Source organism: Rhinatrema bivittatum, chromosome 13, assembly GCF_901001135.1.
Source record: "Rhinatrema bivittatum chromosome 13, aRhiBiv1.1, whole genome shotgun sequence".
In the NCBI taxonomy this organism is placed as follows: Eukaryota; Metazoa; Chordata; class Amphibia; order Gymnophiona; family Rhinatrematidae; genus Rhinatrema; species Rhinatrema bivittatum.
This window is the reverse complement of record NC_042627.1, coordinates 4,354,502-4,374,623: the sequence shown is the minus strand read 5'-3', so window position 1 is coordinate 4,374,623 and position 20,122 is coordinate 4,354,502. Positions and strand designations below refer to the sequence as shown.

The following is a 20,122-nucleotide window of genomic DNA, read 5'->3' as shown; positions in this document are numbered from 1 at the left end:
TTAGAAAACATTTTTAAACTTTATTAACACTGAAAGAGCCAAAAGGTTTTATATAAATAACTAAACCATTAGGAGCTTCTTTTTAAAACTATCAAATACAAAAACAGAACTAAGTGGTAGCTGTGCACACTGGATGTGAGTGTGGTAATAAATTAGTTAACGGGCACCGTCAGGGGGTGCGCGTGGAGTGCGAGAGGGTCCGGAAGACTCCGGCTGGCCCTTGCTGGAAGGAGGGGACAGAACTGCATCTCCAGAGAAAATATCAGTTCTGCAGCAGCAAACAACCAAAAGAAAAATGACGGAGAATAAAAGAAATGCAATGGTTTATATTTTCTAGCACTTTCACCCCCTTTAAATTCAATTCACAACATTTCTCCCCCCCAAAAAAAGTCTCCACCTTCAGCATCCTGATCAAGACTGGTCCAATCAGATTAAACAGAAAGGATCTTTTCTTAAGTGTTCTGCATTCCTCTAAGTGGAAAAAAAGCTTATTTGAATTCTAATGCTGGCTGGTAGAGCCCCTGAGACATTAACACAACCATCACGATTCTGTCCCCAGTCTCTAAGACAATCCCTAAGAAGGCTGGAGGCCTTCACCAGCTGGCAGTGTTTCTTGGATGCAGATCAGAATAATTTCCCTACGTTTGTAGTGCGGGGAACATACATCAACTTCAGAGAGAAAATGACATTATGAACCCACACAGGACTTATGAACTCCCCCTAATCCTCTCCATGTAGTTTTGAAGCTCCTCTGGGTCTCTTAGTCCCATGTCCTCACAAACCCACCGAATATCTTCCTCGCTTGCCACCAGGATGGACTGAACCGGGGCCGAGAGCGAACCATCTGAGATACGGGGTGAAAAGGTCACAAATTCTGCCCTTTTGCGTCTAGGAACTTGTGATTCCAGCTCCGGAAACAGGCGGCGGGAGCCCTGGGAACCCAGTTTTTTCGGCGGCATGGCTCGGGAGCCCTGGGAGATCAGCTCCTTCCGAGCCAGTATGCCAGACGCTGGCACGTTCTGCTTCTTGCAAGACAGGGTGTTGGAGCTTGGGAAGCCCGGCTCCATGCGAGACAGGGTGGCAGGCACTGGCATATTCAGCTCCTTGCGAGACAGGGTGATGGAGTCTTGGGAGCTCAGTTCTTTTGGAAATAGGGCACCAGACATTGGAAAATTCAGCTCCTGGCGAGTCAGATTGTTGGAGCTTTGGGAATGTAGTTCCTCCTGAGGCAGGGTGCCAGGCTCTGGCATAGTTAGCTCTTTGCGAGACAATGTGCAAGACACTGGCATATTCAGCTCCTTGCGAGACAAGGTGCCAGACCCTGGCATATTCAGCTCTTTGCGAGGAAAGGTGCCAGACCCTGGCATATTCAGCTCTTTGCGAGATAAGATGCCCGACACTGGCATATTCAGCTCTTTTCGAGACAGCATGTTGGAGCCTTGAGAGCTCCACTCCTGAGACAGGGTGTCGGACATTGGCTTATTCAACTCTTTGCGAAGCAGGGTGCTGTAAAAGTGTGAATTTAAATTGCCTTGAGATAGGTTTACAAGTCCCACATCCATGCTTGCCTGCAAAGGGTGGAAAGTGTTGGTCATGTTTATGGGATCCCCTAGTTGGGTGTCCTGGGACCCAACTTGAGTTCCCCCTATTGAACTCCCCACTACCCCAACTCCACATTCTGCCACCAGAGTCCCATGCAGGTCTTTCTGTTTCTCATCTACAGTCTCCAGCGCTCTCCCCTGTTCCCCTGCTTTTGGAGCACCCTCATCACAGTGTTCACCTGCCACTCTCCCCTGCTTTGTGTCCCCAGGATGACGACGCTCCTGGCCCTGGTTGCGAAGATCCAGTTGCCGGCTCAATTCCTGCTGGTCTGTTCCAAGCCACACCCAGTTGTGTGGTTGTGAAGTTGGAGCTTCATCTGTCTCCGGTGCCTTTTTGCGCTGGTAACGAAGCATAAAGGTAATGCAGTTGATAAGGAAGATGAGGATGGCGAGAGAGAAAACTCCCAGAAGAACATACATGCCAATCTCTAGATCAGTGACGGGCTGCGGTGCCTTTATGATGGCATCGGCGTCATCATCATCATCGTCATAGTTATCCATGCTACCCGAGTGTGGTGACTCGGAGGAAGAAAAGCGATCTCTACTTCTGCCAAGGTCAAACTTCCACACTGGAGGGTAGGGGACAGCTTCAGAATCCGGCACAATCCCACGGCCCTTTTTAACTTCAATTTTGCTTTGAGCGGCAAGGGTTGGGGCTTCATCCAGCATTGCTCCCTCAACTTTTTGAAAAGGAGACTCTGATTTCAGGTCCAAGTCACCCAGTGATAGGTTTGACATGGTTGGGAACTTCAAGCCTATCTTCTTGTTCTTCTTCCTGCCTTCATTGGAATCAACGTGGACTCGAACCCAGCTGGTCCCAGATGCTAGGTTTCCCCGGTGCTTCCCTTTCTGGCAAAGCTCAGGGGCTTGGAGGGCAACCTGTAGGAGGAGTCCATCTCCTTCTCCCTCAGACACAAGGATCATAGGATGTGTGAAGTCCACATTTGGGTTCATGGATACCATACGATGGTCTGCAGATGTGATGGTCAGTTTGAGGTTCTGCCAGCTGTACAGCTCAATCGGAGCCATAGTGTGATCACTGAACTGAAACCAGATACTGAGGATGGATTCCTGGTGCGAGAAAGAGACCAAAATAACAAGTGAAATAGATCAAGTAACAGAGAGAGAGAGACGAGGAGAGCAAGCGACAGATGGAGAGAGAGAGAGAGGGAGACACAGATCAAGAGAGCAATTGTCAGACAGAGAGCGAGCAGGAGAAGATTTGAAAGGCAGTGAGACAGGTCAGCAGAGAGAGAATTTGACAATGACAGAGTACAAAGAAGGGGAAAAGAAACAGTGAAGCAGAAAAACAATAAGAGAAAGATTTGGTTTTCATTTTCATGTTTTTCAGTTATCCCTAATGTTGAATGTACAGCTAGGGCTAGATTTTGAAAACCACATAAAACAAGGGTTTGTGTCAGAGTAGATCACTTTTACCTGCATAAAGAGTATTTTCAAATTCCAAAAGTACCCACACTGTTTCACAACATGGACTGCAGCTTGTGCACCCCGCTGAAACCCCCTTCCCTATCACCTCTCTCCCTCCAAAGGCTCCCAACCCAGGACAAATTCACAACGAGCTTCACCATTGGGCAGTGCTAGATCACCACTCGGTGCCAGGCAGGAGGGAGAGTTACCCCCTCTCCCCTCATCATGGAGGCCTCAACGTTCAGGGTCACGGGCTCTAGGGTCTGGGGGTCCCAGGTCCTGAAGGTTGGGGGGTGAAACAGCAGCACCTGGAACCCCCGAGGGTTTAGAATAATGAGATTTATATCAGTTCAGTAAGATAAGGCACAAATGTTTTGTGGCAAACGGGAACGAAGCTTTTAAAAAATGCTAGAAAGAATCAGAGAAATGAGCGGCCTTCATGCGGGCGGCAGCCGGAGTGGATCCTGCAGGCAGGGCTATAGGCAGGTGTGAGGGCTCAGAGGGCTGGATGGAGCCGGAGTGGATCCTGCAGGCAGGGCTATAGGCAGGTGTGAGGGCTCATAGGGCTGGATGTCTGGCTGGAGCCGGAGTGGATCCTGCAGGCAGGGCTATAGGCAGGTGTGAGGGCTCAGAGGGCTGGATGTCTGGCTGGAGCCAGAGTGGATCCTGCAGGCAGGGCTATAGGCAGGTGTGAGGGCTCGGAGGGCTGGATGTCTGGCGGCAGCCGGAGTGGATCCTGCAGGCAGGGCTATAGGCAGGTGTGAGGGCTCAGAGGGCTGGATGGAGCCGGAGTGGATCCTGCAGGCAGGGCTATAGGCAGGTGTGAGGGCTCAGAGGGCTGGATGGAGCCGGAGTGGATCCTGCAGGCAGGGCTATAGGCAGGTGTGAGGGCTCAGAGGGCTGGATGGAGCCGGAGTGGATCCTGCAGGCAGGGCTATAGGCAGGTGTGAGGGCTCAGAGGGCTGGATGTCTGGCTGGAGCCGGAGTGGATCCTGCAGGCAGGGCTATAGGCAGGCGTGAGGGCTCATAGGGCTGGATGTCTGGCTGGAGCCGGAGTGGATCCTGCAGGCAGGGCTATAGGCAGGTGTGAGGGCTCAGAGGGCTGGATGTCTGGCTGGAGCCGGAGTGGATCCTGCAGGCAGGGCTATAGGCAGGTGTGAGGGCTCAGAGGGCTGGATGTCTGGCTGGAGCCAGAGTGGATCCTGCAGGCAGGGCTATAGGCAGGTGTGAGGGCTCAGAGGGCTGGCTGGAGCCGGAGTGGATCCTGCAGGCAGGGCTATAGGCAGGTGTGAGGGCTCGGAGGGCTGGATGTCTGGCTGGAGCCGGAGTGGATCCTGCAGGCAGGGCTATAGGCAGGTGTGAGGGCTCAGAGGGCTGGATGTCTGGCTGGAGCCGGAGTGGATCCTGCAGGCAGGGCTATAGGCAGGTGTGAGGGCTCAGAGGGCTGGATGTCTGGCTGGAGCCGGAGTGGATCCTGCAGGCAGGGCTATAGGCAGGTGTGAGGGCTCAGAGGGCTGGATGTCTGGCTGGAGCCGGAGTGGATCCTGCAGGCAGGGCTATAGGCAGGTGTGAGGGCTCGGAGGGCTGGATGTCTGGCGGCAGCCGGAGTGGATCCTGCAGGCAGGGCTATAGGCAGGTGTGAGGGCTCAGAGGGCTGGATGGAGCCGGAGTGGATCCTGCAGGCAGGGCTATAGGCAGGTGTGAGGGCTCAGAGGGCTGGATGGAGCCGGAGTGGATCCTGCAGGCAGGGCTATAGGCAGGTGTGAGGGCTCAGAGGGCTGGATGTCTGGCTGGAGCCGGAGTGGATCCTGCAGGCAGGGCTATAGGCAGGTGTGAGGGCTCGGAGGGCTGGATGTCTGGATGGAGCCGGAGTGGATCCTGCAGGCAGGGCTATAGGCAGGTGTGAGGGCTCAGAGGGCTGGATGGAGCCGGAGTGGATCCTGCAGGCAGGGCTATAGGCAGGTGTGAGGGCTCAGAGGGCTGGATGTCTGGCTGGAGCCGGAGTGGATCCTGCAGGCAGGGCTATAGGCAGGTGTGAGGGCTCAGAGGGCTGGATGTCTGGCTGGAGCCGGAGTGGATCCTGCAGGCAGGGCTATAGGCAGGTGTGAGGGCTCAGAGGGCTGGATGTCTGGCTGGAGCCGGAGTGGATCCTGCAGGCAGGGCTATAGGCAGGTGTGAGGGCTCAGAGGGCTGGATGGAGCCGGAGTGGATCCTGCAGGCAGGGCTATAGGCAGGTGTGAGGGCTCAGAGGGCTGGATGTGTGGCTGGAGCCGGAGTGGATCCTGCAGGCAGGGCTATAGGCAGGTGTGAGGGCTCGGAGGGCTGGATGTCTGGATGGAGCCGGAGTGGATCCTGCAGGCAGGGCTATAGGCAGGTGTGAGGGCTCAGAGGGCTGGATGTCTGGCTGGAGCCGGAGTGGATCCTGCAGGCAGGGCTAAAGGCAGGTGTGAGGCTCAGAGGGCTGGATGTCTGGATGGAGCCGGAGTGGATCCTGCAGGCAGGGCTATAGGCAGGTGTGAGGGCTCAGAGGGCTGGATGTCTGGCTGGAGCCGGAGTGGATCCTGCAGGCAGGGCTATAGGCAGGTGTGAGGGCTCGGAGGGCTGGATGTCTGGATGGAGCCGGAGTGGATCCTGCAGGCAGGGCTATAGGCAGGTGTGAGGGCTCAGAGGGCTGGATGTCTGGCTGGAGCCGGAGTGGATCCTGCAGGCAGGGCTAAAGGCAGGTGTGAGGGCTCAGAGGGCTGGATGTCTGGATGGAGCCGGAGTGGATCCTGCAGGCAGGGCTATAGGCAGGTGTGAGGGCTCAGAGGGCTGGATGTCTGGCTGGAGCCGGAGTGGATCCTGCAGGCAGGGCTATAGGCAGGTGTGAGGGCTCAGAGGGCTGGATGTCTGGATGGAGCCGGAGTGGATCCTGCAGGCAGGGCTATAGGCAGGTGTGAGGGCTCAGAGGGCTGGATGTCTGGATGGAGCCGGAGTGGATCCTGCAGGCAGGGCTATAGGCAGGTGTGAGGGCTCAGAGGGCTGGATGTCTGGCTGGAGCCGGAGTGGATCCTGCAGGCAGGGCTATAGGCAGGTGTGAGGGCTCAGAGGGCTGGATGTCTGGATGGAGCCGGAGTGGATCCTGCAGGCAGGGCTATAGGCAGGTGTGAGGGCTCAGAGGGCTGGATGTCTGGCTGGAGCCGGAGTGGATCCTGCAGGCAGGGCTATAGGCAGGTGTGAGGGCTCAGAGGGCTGGATGGAGCCGGAGTGGATCCTGCAGGCAGGGCTATAGGCAGGTGTGAGGGCTCGGAGGGCTGGATGTCTGGCTGGAACCGGAGTGGATCCTGCAGGCAGGGCTATAGGCAGGTGTGAGGGCTCAGAGGGCTGGATGTCTGGCTGGCAGTCCGTGAGGGCAGGAAGCTCACTGTGCAGCTTTCATATCTTTAGTGGAGATGATATAGAGATTACACACAGGTAACTCTCTCCCCCTTCTGGCAGATAAGGTTTGGCTTTTCCCTGAGGGGCTCAGACATTTGCAAGACAAGGGATATCCAAAGGTAAGGATTTGAGAATCTGGGGGTAAGTTGTAATTCATTTTGCTAAGGCCACTAATACAAATAAAACTCATCACTCACCATTTCAGGTTATGATTTTGAAAACATCACCCGCTTTAACGTAAAACTGCCTTTTTTATAATTTTAAAACAGTACTTGTACATTTTTCTTTATTTTCAAATGTATAAACTGCTTCCCCTCAATGAGGATACAAAGCAATATCCCTAAAAACAAACAAACAGACAGAGATCAGTTAATCAAAACAAGCAAAATGACGATTCTATGTGGGAACCTCCGTTCCGATGCAGGACTGTGGCCCCTGGTATGGAGCGACATGCACGGCCGTCACTGCAGGAGCGCAGATCTTCACATGGAGCTGCGGCTCTTTACGGGGAGTTCACTGACTGTCAAGGCGGGACTGCGGTTTTATGCAGTTGCACAGCCATCACTACAGGACTGCAGCTCTTTGTATACAGCTGCATGGCTGTCACTGGGGAGCTGCGGCTCTTTACATGGACCTGCATGGCTGTCCCTGTGGCGCTGCGGCTCTTTACATCGATCTGCATGGCTGTCACTGTGGAGCTGCGGCTCTTTATATGGAGCTGCATGGCTGTAAATATGGGACTGTGATTATAATCAGCTGCAAGGCCACCACCACAAGGCTGCGGCTCTTCATATGCAGTTGCATGGCTGTCCCTGTGGAGCTGCGGCTCTTTAAATGGATCTGCATGGCTGTCACTGTGGAGCTGCGGCTCTTTACGTGGACCTGCATGGTTGTCCCTATGGAACTGTGGCTCTTTACGTGGACCTGCATGGCAGTCACTGTGGGCCCGTGGTTCTTTATGTGGAGCTGCATGGCAGTCGCTGCAGGAGCTGCATACCTGCTTCCAATTCACAAGTCGGCTTCCTCTTGCTGTAGTAGCATTGTTGAAATATATAGAAAGGAAGTTGCACCGTCATTAAACAATCGTTGCACATTTCTCTGTCCTGACTGTACCTTTACCAAACTTAGGCCTAGAGCCCATGCAGGACTGCAGCTTTATACGATGTTTTACTGCAGGGGATGTCACCACGATAATGGGGGCCTCTCTCCCGAAAAAGCATTCTGGCAGTTTGATGCATCCTTTTGTCTTGTGGCCTAACACCGTGGTGCATTTTTTTTCTTTACATTTTGGGGGGAGTCAAGGCCACTTCAACTGATGGCCCCGGAAGAGAAGGGGGTCAGCAGTGACCCCTCCCCCTCAACCTCCTCATTTGCCACTTTTTTTTTTTTTTTGCCCTGGGATCCGCGTTAGGGTCCCAGGCTTCCTGCCTCACATTTACCGCTTTCCCAAGAGGTGTAGATATTTTATCGCAGCCGACCACCTTCTCAGTCAGCCGCGGTAAAATGTTTGCATGGGATTGCCTACGCATGACCTTCTTTGCATCATTCATACCTTCCTACCTCAGCTTAGCTTCTAACACGCTGTCAAATTTGGTCCGTCTCAAACTCCTAGCAAGGGAAGGGAGGAAGAGCAGGACGGTAGCAGACAGGAGGGTGCCAGCCATCGGTTCTGGCTGCTCCCCTTCCACCCAGCCCCTCTCTCACCTGTTTGTAGGACTGCAGTTCTCGCCGAGCCCGACACGTAGCTACAATCACTCCTTTGTACCCCGCCATGCTGCTGAGTGACAGAGAGATCCCGGACACCAGCTGGGTGCGCAGTTCAGCGATGGAAACCTTATCTTCCGACACCACCACTGTCTGCTCCCCGAGGACAGAGTGAGAGACCGGGGAACGGACCTGCAGCAAAAGTGCAACAGGGTGAAAACCTGACATTTTCATCCGTACACAAAATGTGTGGAGCAAAAAAACCTTATTCTGCTGTCGTATAAACCCATTGAGGCCAATATTCAGCCACTGTCCAGCGGAACAAGTTGGCTGGAGAAACCTATCCGGCACATTCAGCTGAGCACATTCAGCGGCACAGGCACCTGCTGAATATGCTCAGCTGCCTTCTAGCTAGACAGATGTTTATCCTGCCAACTATAGGCCAGTTGTCTTAGACTTAGCCAGCTAACCAAGGCCTACATTCATCATTACAATATAAATATAAATATAGTGGAATATTGAGCCGTGGTCAGAAAAGGGGCAGGAGGGCGATAGTGTGCAGATGGCCACATTGCAGCAGTGCGTTTTTTTCACCCGCCGCGGCTGCGGCCACACCGCACACTATCGCCCCCGTAGCGCCACTGACAAAGGTGGTGGTATTTCCTGGCGCTACCGCTGGCGATAATGTCTAACAAAACATTATTGCCCGCTGTGGTACCGTCAGAAAACATTTTTTTTTACCCCGCCCCTTTCCCTAATTGAAATCTTACCATCACGATACGGTAGTTATCGCGTGCATTAGGTCGTTATCACCCTAACACACGCAATAACTGCCCATCATGTTTTAATGAATGACCCCCTAAGCTGGATACAGCTGAATATCCAGCTAAGGCCCAGATGTATCAAATTGCTGTAAATATCACATGTGGTAGAAAAAGGGGCATCACATGGTTCAAACATTGTACAAATCTCATCTTTGTGTGAGTTTCCTCACTGCGAAGGACATCAAATCTTCACGAGAGCACTGTTCTGCTCGTACGTCTCACTCTGCATGTCAAAGTGACCCCTAAGCCCTACACTACTACCTAATCCTCACCTCGAGTTACTAGCTGCTTACTATGGTGCCACCCCTAGAGGTGCTCTCTCTCTCTCCCCCCCCCCCCCCCCACATCTCAGGCCCTCCCCCTACTCGTATCGCACGGTTTAACGCAATTGAAAAAGGTGTAGGTATTTTTGGCGATAACGTGCATTATGGCTTCGCAAAGTGTGAAGCCAGCCCACTTTTTCAGAAATCCCGCCCTGGACTCCTCCCCTTTTAAAACTTTGCACCAGGCCATGCGTTATGGCACTTAGCGCCTGCGTCAAGGCATTTCTGCATGCACTAAAGCGTTTTCTCTCCACGCGTTTAACTAAGCGTGGCCAAATATTCAAACCACACCACTTAAATCAGAACTTAATCGGCTAAGTGGCGCTGAATTTCGATCTCACTGATTTTGCACTATTTTTTATTGGCATGCATTGCATTGCTCGAGACTATGCAAGTTTTTATGTGATAAGACTGCGTTTCGAATTCTCTGGTGAAAAGTCATCGTGAAATTATTCACCAAATGGAAAAGTGACATGGAGACTTGAGATCCCCTCCACCCGTTTCGAAGGAGAGGATCAGAAATGTAAGAAATCTAGAGCAACTCCAGAAACCACCCAAGAAACTTGAGGCTCCTGCCTTTCGCTTCCGCAATAAGTTTTGCAACTGAAGCGATGGTGTTTCTGAGGACGCTCCGGGAACAAGGGACAGGATTAACCGCTCAAACCCTGCTCACCTCCACCGACGTCACGCCCGGCTCCCGGCCGATCAGAACACTCCCCTCCTCCAGCACGGCTATCTGGGGGTCCTTGGCTCTTGCGTGCTCTCTCAGCAGGGGCGAGACATCCAGCAGCCAATCAGAGCCCAGCAGGTACGTCACGTGCCGGCCACCGTCCAACGGGTGCGCCACAAAGTGAGCCAGGAAGCGGACGCTGGCCCGCTGGTACTGGGCACGGCACTCTCGGGCCTTTCTCTCCACGGTGCCATCCTCGTCGGCTTGGTCCAGGTCAGAAAGCCTGCCAGAGAGAGAGAGACATCACATGAAGCAAGGTTTACCCAGAAGCCTCTACATGGGGGCGGCTCGGACTGCAGTGACTGCCCTATTGTTTTTCACTTCTTTTTATTTCTGAAAATACTTTCAGCATTGTTTGCTTTTTTACAGTTGTCTTAGTGAAACTCTAAATGCTGTATTTATTTTATCTTCCAGGCAGGACTGGCTCTGTTTGATCCTCTGTTCTATTCTGTCTACATCCAGCGGAAAACAGCACCTTTCTTATACTCTGGGCTGTTCTTTTTTTTTTGTTTTGTTTGTAAGATTTTCAAGAAGTACAACAGCCACAAACTGTAGTACAAGAAATGTTAACTTGTGAACCGAAAAAGAAAAATAAACCACATGAAATATTATCACAAGAGAACCTCAGGGCCATACGTGGAGGGTCAGATAACATGGGACTGAGCAAAATAGACAAAATTAATATTGGATTTAATTGTCTTATATCCAACCAGATGCTAGGGATCTACTAAGAAGCAACCTTATCAAGAAATATCTTCAAGTGCATGGACTTATAAAAAGAAATTGATTCCCCAGTGAAGGAAAGATTTGCTCTGAAGAGGTGCGTGCTCACAGAGGTCCAGGCAAACACTCCCGCTACCTCCTAAAAAGGAAAGAGATTCTTGAAAAAATGGTTTCAAAACCAAGCCCCTATCTATTTCCAAAGCTAAAGTTACAAGCAAGGTTTCCCTAGCCAAAAAACATGTCCTTGGGAAGTTTCTAACAGAACCGATACATTGAAACTCAGTGGAAAAGGGTAAACAGTGGAGTGCCTCAGGGATCTGTACTTGGACCGGTGCTTTTCAATATACATATAAATGATCTGGAAAGGAATACGAGGAGTGAGGTTATCAAATTTGCGGATGATACAAAATTATTCAGAGTAGTTAAATCACAAGTGGATTGTGATACATTACAGAAGGACCTTGCAAGACTGGAAGATTGGGCATCCAAATGGCAGATGAAATTTAATGTGGATAAGTGCAAGGTGATGCATATAGGGAAAAATAACCCTTGCTGTAGTTACACGATGTTAGGTTCCATGTTAGGAGCTACCACCCAGGAAAAAGATCTAGGCATCATAGTGGATAACACATTGAAATTGTCGGCTCAGTGTGCTGCGGCAGTCAAAAAAGCAAACACAATGTTGGGAATTATTAGAAAGGGAATGGTGAATAAAACGGAAAATGTCATAATGCCTCTGTATCGCTCCATGTGCACCCCAGACCTGAAGGCTTCCGTCTGTCATGAGGAGGGCTCTCTGGCTGAGGTTCCATCCGGACAGGGGTAAGTGAGGTAGCAAACTGTGCCTGTACGAAGACTTGAAAGCCTTGAAAGAATTCCACCCAAGAGAAGGCAGCTGGATCCATGCTCAGCCCAAAGGTACTGGGTTAGGTGCCGCCGAATTTCCCTCTCCCATGGATGACCCAGTCCCGGGGGTACTCAGGTCAGGGGTACTTCCAGTTAAGGCTGTGGCTGACCCATCCTCTAAATGGGAAGAGCCAGGCTTAGCAAAGTCCGGGGAAGCCAACTCTCCCTGGGCTTCCTCCCAGTGCCTAAATAAGCAAGAATCCAGGTCAGACTGTGCAACCCTAATATGACAAGCAGCGCAAAGAGACAGGCGCTTGTGTTTCTTTGCTGCCAGAGCCATTGGCAATGGTAACTGCGTGTTCAGTCGGCTCGCACTTAAAATTTTATGCGCACAGATTTCGGGCTCCTCCACGGGCCGCAATGAGTTGCATGCACAACCCTTGTGCCTGGCTTTACTTGTATTCTGCGTCTAGTAAGTTGTGCGCACAGTGCGTGCGCTCTATGATGGGCAACACAGCACACGCAAAGACGCGCGCAAGATGATGCTGCCGCGGCCAACCACGAGGTGTGCCGACCAAGCCTAAAGGGGGGCCTAGCCCACCAGGGGACTGCTCAACCCACTCAGAAGCCCACTTCCCGTTATCCCAATGGGATCGGGAACGACATCGGCACGGAGCGCCGAGCAAGGAGACGGGAGGAAGTCTTACTGAAACCCCTCCAAAACATCTCTGAGTCGGGAGATAAATCCTCTTCTTTTTTTTTTTTACTTACCTGGGCTCAGTGCTAACCGGCTGAGCACAGAGACGGTCTCCGGCTAGGGGGAAGAGGGCTTTGGCTGTCACCGCCACGCTCTGCTTCCTGCACCCACTGCCTTTCAGCTGCTTGAGCAGCAAAGTCCACACCGGGAACCAGCTACCGGACCAAGGCACACCTCTGAGGGATCTCGGAAATCACCTCAGGAATTCTCAACTAGGAGAGGGACCTTTAAGTATCACCGCAGCAGAGTAGGGCTCAATCTTTTCTCCAATTTAAAAGTAGAATTTTTTTTGCTTCCAAAAAGTACAGCGATCCCCATAGGGAAAGCACGTCCTCTATCTGCTGGAGACGGAGAAATACTGAAGGGCTGAGATCACTGCAGGGGTGTATGTAGGGCGACGTCAGCTTTGAAACCGGACTCCATCTCCATCTGCTGGCAGGGGAGTATAACCCATTGGTCCTGGGTCCATCTGGCTACACGCTAGAAAACAAGATTTTCATATCATCTGCTAAGACACATGGACAGAAGTATATTCTGTGAAGCAATGCAAGCTCTCTTGCAATGTAATATTATACAGCAAGGACTCTGTTGAAGAGGTGAGTGTTCCTCTAACACAACTGCCATGAAAGATCAAGCGAGCTGCAAAAGAATGTGGGAGGGGGAGCTGAGCAGTTCCTCTCAGGGGCCTGGCGGGGAAAGGATAGGGGAGGTGCTGATTATCCCCCCCTCAGAGGCTCTTCAGGAAAGCAGGGGTACTAAATAGTCCCTCTGAGGGACTCTGTAGAAAAAGGGTTGGGGAGAGACTGAGCAGTCATCCTGAGGGCCTCTGCAGGGAAGGAGTAAGGACAGAGCTGAAAGTAACCCTAAGGGAATCTGCTAGGAAGTGGTTAAGGAGGGGTTGAGCGGTACATTCAAGGGATCTGTAGGGAGGATGAAGATTTCTGCACTCACCTGTCCCGGGTCGCTGCCCGCCAACCTCGGATCTGCTCCAGATGGGTATCTGACACCTCAACACGTAGTGGCAGCAGCGGGACCCAGACTCGGAAGTGCAAAGTCGTCCAGAGTCGCTCGTACCAGAAATCCACTCGAATTCTGAGAGCCCCACGGCTCTCCTTGCCCGCAACATAGACAAAATCACAGGCCTCCGTCACCTGATTACGAGGAAAGCAGAGAGGACCAAAAGAGAAAGAGAAAAGAATTGGTTAGAGTTATGCCAGGCAGATCACAATGAAAAAGAAAACAGAATATCGTCAGCATAAGAACAGAAGATCTGCCATACTGGGTCAGACCAAGGGTCCATCAAGCTCAGCATCCTGATGCCCAACAGTGGCCAATCCAAGTCACAAGCACCTGGCAAGCTTACATGACACACCTAGCTATCCTAGAATTCGGCATAATGGGGTTAAATAGACGTGAAAGAGTACAGAGGACAGACCAGAACCCTGTGGAACACCAGATTGTATGGAATGCCAAAACGAATTAAATGAATTGATCCTGATTTGATATGTTCAGTTAGCCAGATAGGAAGCAAACCAATTAATGACTCTACCACCTATGTCAATTTCTCTGAGTCGTGATAACAATACTGCATGATCCAGTGTGTTGAATGCAGAACTGATGTTTAATAATACTAAAATGACTTTCGGACATCGGGATAACAGGTACGGCTTTCAAATGGTTCGACTCCTTTCTCAAGAACAGAGGCTACAAAGTAAAGATCAACAATAAGGAATCTCCGCTCATCAACACTACAAGAGGTGTTCCTCAGGGCTCCTCTCTGTCTCCTACACTATTCAACCTATACCTTCTCCCCCTTTGCCAGCTGCTTACGAATCTTAAACTCAAACACTATCTTTACGCCGACGATGTCCAAATCCTGATCCCTATAACCGAATCCCTTACAAAAACACTGAAATTTGGGACAACTGCCTCCAAGTAATCAACGACCTCCTTACTACCTTAAACCTTGTGCTCAACACGTCCAAGACAGAAATGCTCCTTATATCTCTCAACCACAAAGATAGCCTACACACAAGTCACACCCAAACCCTGGTCAACCAAGCAAGAGACCTCGGAGTTATAATTGATAACCAGCTAAATCTAAAAAAGTTCATCACCAACACAACCAAAGACTGCTTCTTCAAACTTCAGGTATTAAAAAGACTCAAACCGCTACTGTATTTTCAAGACTTCAGATCGGTACTCCAGGCCATTATATTCTCCAAATTAGATTACTGCAATTCCATTCTGCTAGGCCTTCCCGCTTCCTCCACCAAACCGCTTCAGATGCTACAAAATTCGGCTGCCAGAATTTTAACAAACTCCAATAGAAGAGACCACATCACACCCATCCTGAAAAACCTACATTGGCTCCCAGTAAACTTCAGAATTCTACACAAGTGTCTCACCATCATCCATAAAGCTATTTACAACAGAACACCCATCGATTTACACAACCCACTCACACTACACTTCTCATCCAGACCCATCAGAGAAAAATACAAGGGCACGCTACACACACCCCCAGCCAAATTCACACACCTCTCATCCACCAAAGATCGAGCCTTCTCGACAGCAGCGCCAACCATCTGGAACAACATGCCCACAGACCTAAGACAAGAACCTTGCACGCAGACATTCAGAAAAAAACTCAAGACTTGGCTATTTCTACAAGCCTTCCCTGATCTATGACCTCCCCAACTGCTACAACTCACCTTGGTCCGCCAGTCGACACCCCCCATCCCTGACATGGCTTCTGATGTTATATTAATCAGTCCTGAGTTTTATGAACTAATACTATTTAGTCAGGAACATTTGATATTCCACAGCCCTAAGTAGAGGAGACTAAGTACACATTTGATAATATTCAGTCCTGAGTACAAGTGATTATTATAGTCCTAAGTATACGTCTAGATATTACTTATTTCTGAGACTAAATATTATTTATTTCTATGTTAGCCATGACTCTGGCTTTTCCTCCTCCCAGTTCAAGTGCCCCTGTTTTATTGTAACTTTCATTCACTTTTTCTCTCTTCACCTATTGTTCACGTTGATGTTAATGTTATTGCACCACTGTTTATTGTAAACCGATACGATATGATTGGTATCATGAGTGTCGGTATAAAAAAGCCCTAAATAAATAAAATGTATCCTGAACCAGGGTCAAATCCATGATGAAAAATATCTAATAAGGAGATGAGAAGAGTTTCGGAATTGTGAGCTTTCTGAAAGCCAAACTAATGTTGGTCTAGTCATGTGGAGAATTACATTTAGACTTCTACAGTTTGTTGCTTAAGTGTTTGACCGTAACTGGACCAGTACATCTGCAAGACCTCTTCCTTCCTTCTACGCCTGCTTGTCCCCTGCCCTTCATCACAGTAGGTTTTGCTCCAAGTCCCTTCGCTCAGATAAGCTGGAGACTACCTTGCTGTACCGCCTGGTGCCTGCATTATGGAATTCAATCTCTGAGGAAATTTGGGGAGAGGTTTGATATTTTAGCTCTGAGGCATTTCTTCAAGATAAATCAGGTTAGGAATCTGATGGGTCTCAAAATGTTGATAAATTAACAGTACTGGGATTAGGTTGCAAGGTCTGCTCTGATTAGTGGGATTTTATTTGTGGGGCTTGGAAGGCAGTTTGCTGCTTAAATTATTGGTATGGGAAATAAGATTTTATTGTAAACTGCTTTGAGTGTTTTGCTGAAGCAGGATATCAAATTGAAATAAAACAAAAAATAAAATAAAACACAGAAAACAACAATAAAACATACAAAAACCATCATACATCTCTCTAATCTTGATTAATTAAGTTCACAAAATGTAGTAACAAACAATGAACGATAACCAAGCTGCACCTCCTACCAATTCCATTCTGGTCAACTCTGACTCAACAGGATGAATAATGTGTCAGCTCTCCACTCACAGGTAACTCAGCGTTAGTTAAGAATCTTGTAAATATTCTGCCACGTCACTTCTCTGATTTGCTTTTCAAGTTCTGGCCACACCTCTCTTCCGCATTATGAAACATGATTTCCTGTTAGTAAACAGTGTGGATGCGGAGAGAGGTCTGGAGATGATATAATTATATAAGGGCATAAACTGAGAGAAGCAGAGCAGCCCTGGATTATAGGAGGGTTGATAAGGAAATTAAAAAATGAAGAAAATAAAAATCAGAAGTCCCACCTCTCTCCCTAGAAGCTTTTTTCTAGGCAAAGGAAAAGGCACTTCCCTGTTTCTGTCTCTAGGAGGCGCTGCTGTGTTATGTAACTGGGAGGGTCCATTTCCCACCTGAATTACTTGCACGCTGGAAGACGCGCAGCGCACATGCTCTGAGATGTCCAGCGCAAAGCCTCCAGTCTCCACAGCAACCAGTTTTACTGGCACCTTCCGGGGCACGCCGGTCAGCAGAGCCGTGTTCAGAATCTCCTCTTCCTGTGGCAGAAGAATGCAGAGTAAGATCAGAACTTCTTCTTCATAGCTAGACAGGCTCCAGCATTTCCCGGCGCCCAGGCATGATGGCTGTGCGCACAAAATCGCTTTATCCAGTGAATAGTTCTGCACGGGCCAATTAATACCACAAAATAGTTGTCAGACAGGAAAGCCTCATGCACAACCAGCCCAACCACAGACTGCTTCCTGTTCATTAACCCACACTGGCCTCCTGCTCTGCTCAGGATGTACAACCCAAATGAGTCTTCAGTTTTTAGGATATTAATGATTATAAACAATTGTATACACAATTGGCATGAAAATAAATTTAATTTGTACACTTTTAATTGATTTATTAATTGTTCTCAAGACCATAGATTTGCATAGCGCTTTTTATGTTTTTATTACAGACTATTTTATTTAATTTGTACACTTTTAATTGATTGTTTTTGTTTAGATATATTTTACTGGAATTTGTATGTGTTTGAAATGTTTGTAAACCGTTGTGACAGTTAGTCTAAACAACGATACACAAAACCCTAACAAATAAATAAATGTTTTAATAACGTCAAATTTCAAGATAATATTAAACCACTTTTATTTGGCAATGGCTGAAAGGTCATCAGTTACGGGAACTGAAACCCATTTAAATTAAACCTGGGACAAGCTTTTGGATTTTCGAGCAGTTTACTATCATCTCTGGGATCTGGGCTTTTGTTTGTCTCCTTGTTGCTATAAAGCCATCCAGGAGGCATGCGATGGAGCGCTGTAACCTTACATTGAACTTGGACTAAAGTGGATGGTTTCATTTAAGAGCAGATTTTCCTAATGCACACAGGAGAGGATGTCATTAAGCACAGAAAGGATCCCACGGCCCAAGCAAGCCAAGATCACCTCCTTACCTTAACCAGGGGCACAATGGCCCGAAGGTCGCGCTCCGACACCAGCACCTCCCAGAATACTTTCTCCCCCTCCCCTGAAGCACCAGGGCCAGGGAACTCCACCTGCCAGGAGACTCGACGGGTGGACACAGAGCCTGTCCCGTTCTCCACACCAAAATCCAAGTAAAGAAACTCTGGAAAATCTGCCGCACTGTGAAAAAAAAAAAGAGTGCAGGGGAAGCCACAGTCACACACCCAGAGCCAGTGCTGAGGAGAAAGCAGAGGAGGACAAGTCAGTGACAAATATACAGCCAACACTGCAGGCAAGTCACACACCCAGAGCCAGTGCTGAGGAGAAAGCAGAGGAGGACAAGTCAGTGACAAATATACAGCCAACACTGCAGGCAAGTCACACACCCAGAGCCAGTGCTGAGGAGAAAGTGGAGAGGGTCAGGTCAGTGACAAATCTACAGCCAACACTGCAGGCAAGTCACACACCCAGAGCCAGTGCTGAGGAGAAAGCAGAGGAGGACAAGTCAGTGACAAATCTACAGCCAACACTGCAGGCAAGTCACACACCCAGAACCAGTGCTGAGGAGAAAGCAGAGGAGGACAAGTCAGTGACAAATCTACAGCCAACACTGCAGGCAAGTCACACACCCAGAACCAGTGCTGAGGAGAAAGTGGAGGGGGTCCAGTCAGTGACAAATCTACAGCCAACACTGCAGGCAAGTCACACACCCAGAATCAGTGCTGAGGAGAAAGCAGAGGAGGACCAGTCAGTGACAAATCTACAGCCAACACTGCAGGCAAGTCACACACCCAGAACCAGTGCTGAGGAGAAAGCAGAGGAGGACAAGTCAGTGACAAATCTACAGCCAACACTGCAGGCAAGTCACACACCCAGAACCAGTGCTGAGGAGAAAGCAGAGGAGGACAAGTCAGTGACAAATCTACAGCCAACACTGCAGGCAAGTCACACACCCAGAACCAGTGCTGAGGAGAAAGCAGAGGAGGACCAGTCAGTGACAAATCTACAGCCAACACTGCAGGCAAGTCACACACCCAGAGCCAGTGCTGAGGAGAAAGTGGAGAGGGTCAGGTCAGTGACAAATCTACAGCCAACACTGCAGGCAAGTCACACACCCAGAACCAGTGCTGAGGAGAAAGCAGAGGAGGACAAGTCAGTGACAAATCTACAGCCAACACTGCAGGCAAGTCACACACCCAGAACCAGTGCTGAGGAGAAAGCAGAGGAGGACAAGTCAGTGACAAATCTACAGCCAACACTGCAGGCAAGTCACACACCCAGAACCAGTGCTGAGGAGAAAGCAGAGGAGGACAAGTCAGTGACAAATCTACAGCCAACACTGCAGGCAAGTCACACACCCAGAACCAGTGCTGAGGAGAAAGCAGAGGAGGACAAGTCAGTGACAAATCTACAGCCAACACTGCAGGCAAGTCACACACCCAGAACCAGTGCTGAGGAGAAAGCAGAGGAGGACCAGTCAGTGACAAATCTACAGCCAACACTGCAGGCAAGTCACACACCCAGAGCCAGTGCTGAGGAGAAAGTGGAGAGGGTCAGGTCAGTGACAAATCTACAGCCAACACTGCAGGCAAGTCACACACCCAGAACCAGTGCTGAGGAGAAAGCAGAGGAGGACAAGTCAGTGACAAATCTACAGCCAACACTGCAGGCAAGTCACACACCCAGAGCCAGTGCTGAGGAGAAAGCAGAGGAGGACAAGTCAGTGACAAATCTACAGCCAACACTGCAGGCAAGTCACACACCCAGAACCAGTGCTGAGGAGAAAGCAGAGGAGGACAAGTCAGTGACAAATCTACAGCCAACACTGCAGGCAAGTCACAGTCACACACCCAGAACCAGTGCTGAGGAGAAAGCAGAGGAGGACCAGTCAGTCACATCCATAGTCATCACTGTGAACAAGTCACACACCCAGAGCCAGTGCTGAGGAGAAAGCAGAGGAGGACCAGTCAGTCACATCCATAGTCATCACTGTGAACAAGTCACAGTCATCCACCCAGAGCCAGGGCTGAGGAGAAAGCAGAGGATACCTCCAGTCTGAAGCCCCCCCATCCATGCGGCGACATGTGACCAGAACCGTATGTGGCTTCGAGCCCTTTTGCTTTTCCAGCTTCACTGCCCAGGTTTCAGGGGCCGCAGAGTGAGCAAAGATCACATACAGACCTTTCTTAAACTTCACCCTGGAATAAAACACAGAGGAAAGGTGAAATGGAATTGTTTAGCATGAGTCTGACTATCCTTTGGTGAACTCAGAGCGCTCACACATCACACCTCACAAAACTGCAGGTTAAAGTTTACTTTTATCTCTGGCACAGCTGCAGCCTAGCACATCTCTGAGGTTAAAGGTTAATATACCGTTGACACAATCACAACATTCAGTGTGTTACATGGTAAAGAGTTGCCCTGTAGGTT

General features: G+C 49.8%; 1 protein-coding gene across 1 annotated transcript in view; it reads right to left on the bottom strand.

Moving 5' to 3' along the window:
* Nucleotides 1-20,122, bottom strand: part of TMEM132A (transmembrane protein 132A) — a 48,642-nt gene continuing 28,520 nt past the window's right edge. Inside the window, exons 5-11 of the mRNA XM_029574688.1 lie at nt 19,741-19,890; nt 17,683-17,872; nt 16,640-16,783; nt 13,305-13,504; nt 9,971-10,250; nt 8,151-8,342; nt 1-2,672 (exon numbers count right to left, since the gene is read on the bottom strand). Of these exons, the coding sequence (XP_029430548.1) occupies nt 708-2,672; nt 8,151-8,342; nt 9,971-10,250; nt 13,305-13,504; nt 16,640-16,783; nt 17,683-17,872; nt 19,741-19,890 (3,121 nt within the window). The 3' untranslated portion in view covers nt 1-707. The remainder of the gene's footprint in view (nt 2,673-8,150; nt 8,343-9,970; nt 10,251-13,304; nt 13,505-16,639; nt 16,784-17,682; nt 17,873-19,740; nt 19,891-20,122) is intronic.